This window comes from Alexandromys fortis, unplaced genomic scaffold, assembly GCF_014885135.2.
Source record: "Alexandromys fortis isolate MF-2015 unplaced genomic scaffold, M_Fortis_MF-2015_v1.1 scaffold_10, whole genome shotgun sequence".
NCBI lineage: Eukaryota > Metazoa > Chordata > Mammalia > Rodentia > Cricetidae > Alexandromys > Alexandromys fortis.
The window spans coordinates 5,902,397-5,914,082 of NW_026067895.1; the positions used below are offsets into that span (position 1 = coordinate 5,902,397).

The following is an 11,686-nucleotide window of genomic DNA, read 5'->3' on the forward strand; positions in this document are numbered from 1 at the left end:
AGTTTTAGTAATTACGTACTAGGGTTTTAGAAATATAAAGATTCTTAAATCGAATGTTCCTTTGAAAGCAACTTAAGAAAGAATTAAATGACTTCCTTGTGGTCACATAACAAGATCCTGATGAAAGAGGTAGTGACATTCTGATTGCCTGATCCCACTAATCTTTCTCTAAGATTCTAAGTACCTCTGGCTAAGCATGTCTAAGAACTGGTTACATAAGTACATAGCTGTGGAAATGATCCTTAGTCTCCACATCCTATCAGAGTTCCAACAAGCTGGCACTTGTCATCTGACTGTAGCAACAATTCAGGCTCTGCAACTATACACAATGTCACTATTGCCATCCTATTCCTCTCATGTCTGCTCATACAATTGTTATATCCATACCTGTGTGTTCACACAATTGCAATACCTCCATAGCAGAGAATTCAACTATTAACCCCTGGTTTGGGAAATATTGTCATAAGTATTTCATTAATTCCTCCTCTCAGAGCTCAATGACCATCATGGAAGAGAAAGTATAAGAGCCAGAGAAGATGGAGGATATAGGTGGACAAGGCCCTCTAAAACAGCTAAAACTTCTAAACGAGATACACACGATCTCAAAGATAGAAGCAGCGAGCATGGGGCCTGCATGGATCCGCACCAAGTCCTCTGAGGGTATAGTGATGGAGGAAGGTAATTGGTTAATTATAATAAACCAACGGCTTGGGCTCATAGCTTAGAACATAGGTGGGTGGAATAAACAGAATAGGATGCTGGGCGGAAGAGGAAGTGAGGTCAGACTCTGCTCTGCTCCCGGGGAGACCCGACAGCTCTGCTCTCTGGAGCAGAGGCGCCATGCTCTGCTCTCCCAGGCAGCTCCAACCCACGATGGACTTAGGCTAGAATCTTCCCGGTAAGCGCACCTTGGGGTGCTTACACACGTTACTAGAAATGGGCTAGTCCAGGTGCGAGAGTTAGCCTAGAAGAGGCTAGATAGAAATGGGTCAAGCAGTTAAATGAATACAGTTTGTGTGTTGTTATTTCGGGGCATAAGCTAGCCAAGCGGCCGGGGTGCTGGGGACGCAGCCCTGCCGCTCATATTTCAACAATATAGTAAAGCTTTTAGCTTCTCATTTTATAGGATCCCCTGACTGTGAGAACAAGTGAGTCTCTGATTCTTCATGCCTGCTCTTGGGGCTCCTTTCCTTCTATTTGTCTGCCGTGTCCAACTTCAAGGATTTTTTTTTTTTTACTTTACCTGATTATATTTTATTTTGTCATGTTTGATTGTTATCTCTTAGAAACCTGTTCTTTTCTAATGAGAGACCACAAGAGGTGGATCCACATGGTGGGGGGCAAGGAACTGGGAGCAACAGAGGGAGGGGAAATAAAATCAGGATGTATTGTATGAGAAAAGAATCTATTTTAATAAAAGGAAAAATAAAAGATTATGAAGTTCCACATTTTCTTATATTAGTAGTATCTTCTCCTCACCCTTTTATGCAGACTTTAAAGGATGCTTTGGAACCATACTATCCACTGGGTGTCAGCTGGCAAGATGCACAGGTTTGATATTGTCCACTATCTTAAATTAACTCAAATGGCACTTTATATCTATTCTTCTATCCCTATGGCTCTCAAGCCGACAGAGGAAGTTAAGACATTTCACTCTGCAATTAAGACAAATGAAAAGAACCAGTTTATTTCAGTAGAATATTTCAGTTAGTATACATTTACTACAGAGCTATGAAATATATTTTGGCATGTTTTGAACAATAAAAATCGCTGAATTACTGATATTTTTGATAAAATTATGGCCTGAATCTTGTTGTTACTTAAGATTCTGAAGCTAATAATATTTACTATGAATTGTAACCTGTGTAACACTTTGTTTTCAGTTGGCTTTACTAACATTCAAAGCAGAAAAGAAAATGAAATATACCCTCCATCCATAATCTATAGTGACTTATCTAACTATTGAACTTTAAAAATATAGGCCATGAGAGCATAAAAAGATTTCATGAGTATAGGAAAGCTGGGTTCTGGACTCTGAGAAGTTCTAGAGAAAAGGCAGGAGCAAGTTTGTCAATCTGGCTCTAAACCAGACTGACCAATGTTACAGTTGGAATGGTGAATGCTCCCAGGAACTTCCCCACTGTCTCCCTTTGGTGTAAGTTAGTACTCACAGCCAGCAGTAGTCGGTCTCTTTCCATTAAGTCAGCCAGCTTGTTCAGCAGCCGCCCCCTCTCTGAAGCATCCATGGTGCGCCATGGGGAGCCAATCTGAAAAGCCTGTCGCGCAGCCTTCACGGCTTTGTCCACATCTGCCTGGAAGTCACAGAACATTCATTTCAGGATGTTCAAAACTCTAGACTGACAAGCAAAACAACACAATTTAATAAACTACAACACAGTCCTCAGAGACCGATGCTAGTCTACATTAGCCCAGGGTCCAGAACATTCCACACACACTGGACCATAATATGATAGAATGCTTTCTCTTGAGTACTATTTCAAAGAAGCTCCATAGCCTTATCAAATAGTTAAACTCTAGAAGAGAAGTACTGTTTTAATAGCTTTTACTTCGTCCCATGTAAATAGGACAATGAGTTTATTTTATTTGAAATAATGTTCTGGTTAATTTAAACACTTTATCTCAATTGATTCAGAAAATGCTGTGAAAATTCATTTTACAGATGAAGAAAAAAGAAAAAAAACAAAAGGCTATCTCAAGACAAATAGAGTGGCTATGAACCATGTAACCTGATCACGACTCTCCATCTAGCCCTTATCTTTGGTAGCCTCTCAGAACAGCGCCACCACCTGGTGACAGCTGTGTTAATTTATGAGCTGTGCTCGTCATTTCACATTCAAACCAATGCACTGTGTGTGTGGTCAGCCCCTACTTCCTGACTGCATGCAAAGTGATCCACGCTAGTCCCTAAATAAGCGGAGGACAGTCTTTTATTAATAAGATACTGCTTATAGCCTCATTAACTGAAGTAAAATGGAGTAATAGAATAAAGTCACACTCAAACTGTTTGCCTTTCTTGGTTTCACTCATGTACTTGAATCACTGCTGCATTTTTCCTTTAGTTTACTCCTTTAAGTCTCCCAAGCCATGGCCCTTCCACATAGGCATGGTCACTCCTGTCCTCTTTTTTTTATTTATTTATTTTTGGTTTTTCAAGAAAGGGTTTCTCTGTGGTTTTGGAGCCTGTCCTGGAACTAGCTCTTAGTAGACCAGGCTGGTCTCGAACTCACAGAGATCCGCCTGCCTCTGCCTCCCGAGTGCTGGGATTAAAGGTTTGCGCCACCACCGCCCTGCTCACTCCTGTCCTCTGTAGACCCCTCTTCACGCTTCTCGACTCTTCCAGTCCACCCTGAAAGTGTCATTCCTTCTTCCACTCCTACTTCGTGTGCTTTTTTAACTTCATCAGATCAAGTGCAAATAGCATGCATGTAAGGACTATTGCACAGCTTTTTGTCTACAGGACTCACCAGTATAGGGTATACTATAAATCAAGCTGATCAAAAGGACAGTGGGCTTCACTTGTTGTGATGCACCTCGCAAAGGAGAATAAAGTGGGTTTTAAACCACGCATCTTAAACTAGTGTGACCACAGTGCTGTGCGGATCCCTTTGCTCAGTGTTCCGTCACTGGCCTCTGTTTAATAAGAACTCTCTTGAGCTTCCTGGCCTCTCTGAGCAAGGGAGTGAAACGACTTTGAGACACCATGTTACTATGCACAAAAAAAAAAAAAAAAAAAAAAAAAAAAAAAAAAAAACCTGCCTATAGAAAACTGTTATAAGTAAACTTATTCTTCTGGTCTTATCATTTGGGTCATGACTCTCCTTTACTCAAACCAGATGCTTAATCTTGCAGGACCAGAAATAGGCTAAAGACAGTGAGTTTTTATTTTTAAAAAATGGATTCTGAGTTCTCCGTTTTAATTTTGATGCATTCCCATATCCATCCACCATATAGCTTTCTATTGGTTGCATAACGATAGGACAGTGAGGTATAGAGTGTGTGATGAAATAGTCATTAGATGGGAGGAACCTAAACCCGAATATCATCATCATGCTATTATATTAACCACAGGCCTCATGCTAGCTTCAGCAGCACATATACTATATTAGCATGATACAGAGAAGATTTGCATGACCCCTGCACAAGGATGACAGGTAAATTTGTGAAATATTCCATATTTTTAGAAAGCCAAGAGAAAGCAAACCATCAGGTGAAGAAAACTGTTTGAGACCAGATAATGGAAATAGAAGCAGTAAAGAAAACACAAATTGGGGGAATTATGGGAATGGAAAATCTAGGTAAACAGGCCTTCCTTAGTATGCTAGAGGAATTGTTCCCCAAGTCATCGAAAGATAATCTAAATTCATGAGTGCTAAACTTAGTATTTACAGATTACCCCTCAAACACCCTTTTAATAACCATACTTCTGATACTGAATACAAATGCTTAGTAAGGTAGTAGACAAACTGTACTGTTTCAAGAATAATGGCCACATTTTTCTGCACACTCAGTGTGCACACAGCTGTGACATCTATGTCAGCAGCTACACATTTCAGGTCCCAGGATTAAATGGACCAAATTGGAATCTCAGGGTGCAGATGGTCCACTGTATTCTAAACTGGACTTGTTTGAAGTTCACTTATTTTATCTTGAAACTCACAAGTGTCTCACATTTTCTATGTGGCACACATGTCAAATGTGCACAAGATGGGGTTAACTGTGGTCGTAGAAGACAAGTCAACATGAAAATGATTACAGCATCCTAGTCCATTCCAGTACAGCCTTTCAGCTTCTCTACGTTCTATCACAAAGGCCTTTTCTGTTCTAACCTGTGAACAGCCTCCCATTCACTCTCTCCACTTCCCACTTTCTCTTTAATGCTACTAGGTTAATTGCCATGTAATTTATCTTATCACAAAATGTGCGTGTTTGCAACTGCTGGCTTCGCCCACAATCCCTAGAGCAAAGAGCAAAGCTCCCTCATTTTCAAGGTCCAATATTTTCTGCAAAGACTTCCTGTTTACATTTCTCCTATTCGAGCTGAGACAGTTCTTCCCACCTTTGCTCCTGAAATTCTTTTTGCATAGAGAAGGTCCTATGAGCCAGCCCACTTACTTCCAAAGTCTTACACGTTCTTCAAGGCCTGTTTTAATATAACAATTTACCTCAATAGTCAGCAGACACCCAGCTCAATTGCAGATCATAATAAAGACCGATCAAGCTACAAGAAGGAAGGCAAGTTCTTTATAACCCCCAGTTACTATTATACTTAAATATCGTGGACCCTGCTTTAGTGATAAGGAAGGAAATGTTACCTTATTCTAGTGACCTTTCTTTATGCTACTGAAACACAACAGACTAGAACCAATATTTTATTCTACATCTGACCCCCACATTCAATTTTCTCAGCACTGCTTTGTGAAATAGTCAATGCTGTTAAGTCACTCCACATTGTAGACAACAGTGGTTTTTCAGCCTGTGGGTTACCTGTGAGAGTGCATTTTATGAGAAGCTTTTGTCTCCATTTTGAGGGAAAAAGATGACTACAGCATCTAGGTGGACCAAGGAACTCCACCATATACCACCTGCCTAGCACAGTCTGAGGAGTAACATAATCCTAAGGATAGAAAGCAAGCCGTCTTGTACATATACTAGGGAGAATTGAAAGTGTGTCGCCAAGTAGGCATAGTATAATCAAATCAAGATAATCACAGAAAGAACTTAACAGGCACCCAGAAAAGGGTGGAACTCCCTTGCCTGGATCACAAAAGTTGATGGACGGCTAAGACTGCAAAGCATGGCCTCTGAACAAACTAAGGTCTGATACCCAGTGTGTGTGTCAGGTACGAAGGTCACATTGACTCAGCTGGGACCTCCTATTGTCCAGCCTACTGGGCAGCCGGCCCATATACATGCTCACCTGTATGAACTGCTCTTTTCTGTTCTACACCCAGTCTGACCTTTGATCTTACAGCTGAGCTTTGCAGCTTCTCTATTCCCCCTGACTTTAGCCACTTCCCAGCAGCTCTGCCCAGGCACGGATTCCTCATGGTTACAGGTTCTTTCTAAACCACCTCTAAAGCCTCTGAACTCTGCTGCAGACTCTTTAACTTACATTCACTTAGTAATCCATATATGTATATACAGTGGTCCAAATATGCTTACTATGTGATGTGTGGTGTGAGAATTAATGTTAGTAATTAATCCTGGAATAAAGAATTCACATTCTCCTCAAGCAGACGACTAAGGTGGGTGACTTTTATACCAAATTTCTCTCATTTGAATGGCTAAATTTTGTGAATTTATTGCTATTCAATACACATAGACATTATGGAAAGACACAAACATATTCAACTGTGCTTGGATATGACACATAAGCCTTGTATGGTTTATTCTTTGTGATCTTTATACAAAAAAATACTGTAAATAATTCTTTTCCATTATGGGATGAACATTTTTCATAAGCCAAAATTATAGGTCCCATAAATGATTTTGATAGCATTTTTTGAGTATTTTTTAACTTCAAGGTTCTTTTATTGCAGATTTTTATTCAGGGACTGGCATTTCCAAGATACGTTTGAATTAAACAGAAAACAGTGACCAGGTTAACTGTGATTTACTATCATCAAGCCTTGTGACCTGGAGAAATAAAATACTACAGTTTGAAGTCAGAGCCAATGAAGAGAAAAAAGAATGTATTTACTGTGGCTCCTGCCCCACCCTTGTGATACCATGAAAGGCTTGATTTGGCCTATTGGTAGCCCCATTCTGCTTGTGGATAGAATCTCCAAAACCTTTAGCCTGTGACCTAATGAGTAAGCCTGGCATATCAGACTTGACTGTGAACTTTACCAGGTTAGAACCGCCCTCCAAGCAATGCTAGTCACTCTTCATTAGAGCTCTCACAAACTGCTTGAACATCAACATTTCTAAAAGGACAATTTGCTTAATGATTACAAAACAGGACACAGATATAGGAAGGTGGCTGTGAAGCCAGCTCTTGCTCATCACTAACAATTTTTTTATAGCAGTGGTTCTCGACCTTCCCAGTGCTGTGACCTTGTAATACAGTTCCTCATTTGTGGTGAGTCCCACCATAAAAGTATTTTTGTTGCTACTTCACAACTGCCACTTTACCACTGTTATGAATTATAACTTAATATCTATGTTTTCTGATAGTCTTGGGTGAGCTCTATGACAGGGTTATTCGACTCCCCCCACTCCACAGATGGAGAACGACTGTCTTAGGGGATTCATTTGTTCAGCCAACCAGATTGGCACAGTGACTTGGCCTGTAGTTTGTCTGGGGATGAATTAGTCTCCTTGCTCTTTCTATGAGACAGGAAGTTGTCACTACGCACAGAACAGATCAGTGCTCAGTGGCAAGGCTGCTGGGATGGTCACAAGTTTTCCCATCTGTGCCTTCGGGAGAAGGTAAACCTCACTCACTCCCCTACTAAAGTTCTCAGCCTGCCTGACAGAGATTCTAGTGAACCCAGGTAGAGAGTTGTTTTCCTGATGGAACTAACACCAGTATCAGAGCAAAATGTCCCATGAAGCTAAATGTTCAAGGCCTCAATGTTAACTCATCAATAATATGACTTTTTATTAACTTGTATCTACAAACTCATAGTCTTCTTTTTTAGTGTCATTTTACTGTCAAGGAGAAGGCATAATTAGCTGAAAGATGTTGTATAATATTAGTTCAAGATGTGTTACAATTGTTTGCTCCGTGTAATAATTGTTTAATTACACAAAGATGTGCTGCATTCTTCTACGTTGCATTCGATTAACTCTGTGCAGCTGTTACTTTGCCTATCTAAAACACCTGATTGGTCTAATAAAGAGCTGGAGAAAGAATAGGTAGGACTTGCAGGCAGAGACAATAAAGAGGAGGAGAAATCTCAGGGGAAAGATCAAGGAACTAGAAAAGGAAGAGAGGAAGATGCAAGGGACCAGCCATCCAGCTACACAGCAAGCCAAAGAGTAAGAAGTTAAGAAAGGCCTATGGGATAAAGGTAAAATCTCAGAGGCAAAACAGCTGGGATAATTTAAGTTAAGGAAAGCTGGATAGAAACAAGCCAAGTTAAGGCCAGCAAGAATAAGTATATATTTATTTGGAAATTGGTTGGTGGGCCCCTCATAGAAACAAAGAGCCAAGAGCCAAAGAAGTATTTTAAAAATTAAAAAAAAAATACAGACAGAAACCTTAAATATGTTATTATATTAAAACTCTTAAAACCCCATACTAAATGCTAATGCTAACCCTTAAGAAAAGAGACAAATTTTTAAAAATTAATACTTCATTATGCTGGAGTAGCCTCAGAACATCAACATTTTGAATGCCACCTCCCTATTCTAGATTCCCAGGTAACATTAGAAATGCTAACATCAGATCTATAGCCTGTGGGTTTTTTTTAATTTATTGTTTCTTGGTCTCTTGATATTTTATTTTTTTAAGTTCTTGTGTATTATGGATATTTATTCTCTATCAGATGTATACAAGGCAATTTCTTATGCCAAGGAAAACAGCACATTTACCCAACTGCATGAGCAGCTATGTTTTCATGTCTTTCACTGAACTTGCAGTGGGCTAGAGCTCAGAACAGTGAGAAACAAAGACTTTTGGTGTGAATTGGCCCTGTGTATGTTGGGAAAACTCACCTTGTCCCCTTCTTCCACATGACAGATGATCTCCTCAGTTGCAGGGTTAAAGACAGGAAATTTCTTCCCACTCACTGAGTCATGCCATTCATTGTTGATGAAGATCTGAGAGGATGCAGCAATGCAGACAAAAAGCATTTAAATACGCACTACGATGAAGGGTTTGATAAATTAGCATTGAGGTATTAAGTGTTGCCCAAATATTATATGTCTTTCCCTGTCTAAAATATGCTCACATGTGTATCATTTAACACCTAAATAACATAGAGGTAGACAACTGGGAATTTGGTTGTGTTACTAGGACATAGTAACTGGGAGAGGTACCCTTAGGTCCTGGAAAAGGGTGGGAATTTCAGTGTCTGTGCCCTTATCTCAGGTTTTATGAAGAAACTGTTTTTCTGTGCATTTGAATCCATTCCTTCCTCTGTATAAAAGAAATCTTAGACTTGTAATAGGGCCATTGTGAGAAATCTAACAGAAGCCTTGTGGCTTATTCCATGTGCACAAAAATACTATTAACTAACTCCATGTTTTGGAGCATGGGAAGTATTGTTCCTTGGTAAGTTAAATTCTTTAAAGACATGCGCATTTTTATTTACACATATGTGTTTGCTAGTGTGAGTTTCAGTGGAGCACATGCATGCAGGGGCAGGAGGACAGAGGACCTTGGCTGCCTTGGAACTGGAAAGTGGTTAAGGTGTGTGGAATGAGAAAGGAAAAATAAGACGTCAAATCCCAAGAAACAAAATCCTTCACTCCTGAGATCTTTGGAGAACCCTCAGAACTTCTCTCTGATGAAGTCTTTATCAGACAGGACAGACTGTGCAAGATTAGACTGACAGAAAATTAGGAAAAAATGAGAGGAGAATGATACGATGGGAAACAGATCTGGGAAAAGTCAGGTAAAATATTCTAGAAGTTAAAAATTATTCAGAAAAAGAACACCAGGGCTAAGATAGCTAATGTAGACCATTCTCCATGAGCCAGCCCTAGCCTCAAGTGCTTCTTTACCAATCAAATGCTCTGACTGTTATTCCTCCTCCAGAAATGGAGGTCCTCCTCATCCTTTATCAATGGTAAGGAGGCAGAGGCAGGTGAAGGTGACTGAGTGTGACAGTGGCCCTGTACCTTTCCAATGAGCTCTTCATGCTAAAGGTCTGTAGCAGGAATGGAGGCACATGCAGCATCTCCTCACCGCTCCTAAGCTGTTACAGACAGAAAGCTGATGGGTGCACTTGGACTTAAAGAGTTATAAAGGCTTCCAATACAAAAGGGTCTGTATTTTTTTCAAGAAAACAGGAAATATAGTTTTCAAACACTGGGCTCCATTTTACCTACTCCAGTCAAAGAGGAACTGAACTAGGGGATGAGACCCGAATAGGTGAGGTGATGATACAGCATTGGCTTGTTTTGTGTGCAGAAAACAAAAATAAAAAAACACTCTGAAAGTTAAGGTTATGCGACTCTCTGACAATACCTGTTTTTCTTTTTCTTATTGTTATTAATCTGCTTGTTTGTTCCCTTTCTTGTGCACTAAACACTGTTTGAGCAGGAAAAAAAATCTCGTGGTCAGGAGAAGAGAATCTCGGCCCTAGGTGGAGACTTAACATTAGAGTTGGACTATTTCAATCACTTTGAACAGGGGACAGTTCCTAGGAAGCTGGAATCCCCTTAAGCCAGACTAAAAGGATACGGAGAATAATTAGTTCTTTAATGAAATACTGTACTTTTTCTTCCCAGAAAACCTACTCCTAATGCATAAGTTCCAGTAAAGGAACACGCAGAGGGATAGAGAAAACTCCCCATTGAAATTTAATTGCATACATAGCTGGTGTCTTCCCAAGTGTGGCATATCAAATAATATAATGCTTAGTAAGTAGACCAGACTTACATAGAAAATCAAATTCACTGAATGGCGTTGTTTATGATAAAGTAGAGAAGTATTTGAACATCAAATAAATGTGTTCTTGACTTTAAATACTTGGTCTCTCCATTCTCCCTAGGATGGCTTTATGTAATGTTTCCAGTAAAGAAGTTTCAGTCTGGAAACGTCTATCTGTGTTAAGGGATTACTGGTCCTGCCTGCATTTGTACATGGCGCTTTAAGGAATATCTTATTTTTCTAGTACTTTCACCTCATTTTTAATTAGTAAGTGCTAAATGAAACAACCCAGAGAAAAGACAGCTCACTTTAAAACTTCTTTGAGATGCACACACACACACACACACACATACACACACAACACAGTCTTAAGAAAATTCATAAATGACAAATGAAGAAAAGGGGGTGGGCTTTCTGATGACATAAATACATTTCTGTTTGAAATCATGCAAACCAAACTCTTCTTAGTGATTAAACTGTAACTATACAAACAGTGTGAACAGTCCCCATATTCTTGGAATACCTGATTTATAGATTGTGACAAGTATTTCTTCCAAGTGAGAGGAGGGTCAGAGTCTATAGAGTGCACACACTTTGACACCTGTGAGCTTCCTAGTTCATATATTTTCCTTTGTCAAAACCTAAATTGAAAGCATTTTCTGTCCAAAAAAGCCTGGTGAAATCATGCCCCAGACTGTCTAGCTTCTCATGGACCATGGCCTAGGTCCACTCCTCTCTAAGGACCCTAATTAGCCTAAACAAAGAGCCCTTAAACCAGGCAGCTCCCTCACTTCAGGTGCTTAGGAAAATGCAAAAGACTTCAGGGATTCAAAACCAACTACATTTGCTCACAAGGAAAACAAAATAGATGACAGAAGACATCCCGTCTGCTCATTACTTTAATACTCTCTAATTTCCTTGTTTGGGTCAGAACCCAGCAAGGTTCTCCCCAGAGATGAACAGTTCGTCTCTCACTTTGTTTTCTGCATCAGGCCATAACACAGCTAATTTTAAGTGACTTTCCCACGACTTGATTGGATGTGTGTGTGTGTGTGTGTGTGTGTGTGAGAGAGAGAGAGAGAGAGAGAGAGAGAGAGAGGGAGAGAGAGAGAGAGAGAGAGA

The 11,686-nt window shown here is 39.9% G+C and overlaps 1 protein-coding gene and 1 non-coding gene across 2 annotated transcripts in view; one reads left to right on the forward strand and one right to left on the reverse strand.

The window, feature by feature from the left end:
- The window catches only part of LOC126510784 (aldehyde dehydrogenase, cytosolic 1-like), a 32,929-nt gene that overhangs the window by 20,327 nt on the left and 916 nt on the right, over positions 1 to 11,686 (reverse strand). Inside the window, exons 2-3 of the mRNA XM_050157494.1 lie at positions 8,683 to 8,787; positions 2,172 to 2,312 (exon numbers count right to left, since the gene is read on the reverse strand). Of these exons, the coding sequence (XP_050013451.1) occupies positions 2,172 to 2,312; positions 8,683 to 8,787 (246 nt within the window). The remainder of the gene's footprint in view (positions 1 to 2,171; positions 2,313 to 8,682; positions 8,788 to 11,686) is intronic.
- Positions 4,095 to 4,200, forward strand: LOC126512935 (U6 spliceosomal RNA). The gene has a single exon (XR_007595203.1). It is a non-coding gene; the product is annotated as a U6 spliceosomal RNA (small nuclear RNA).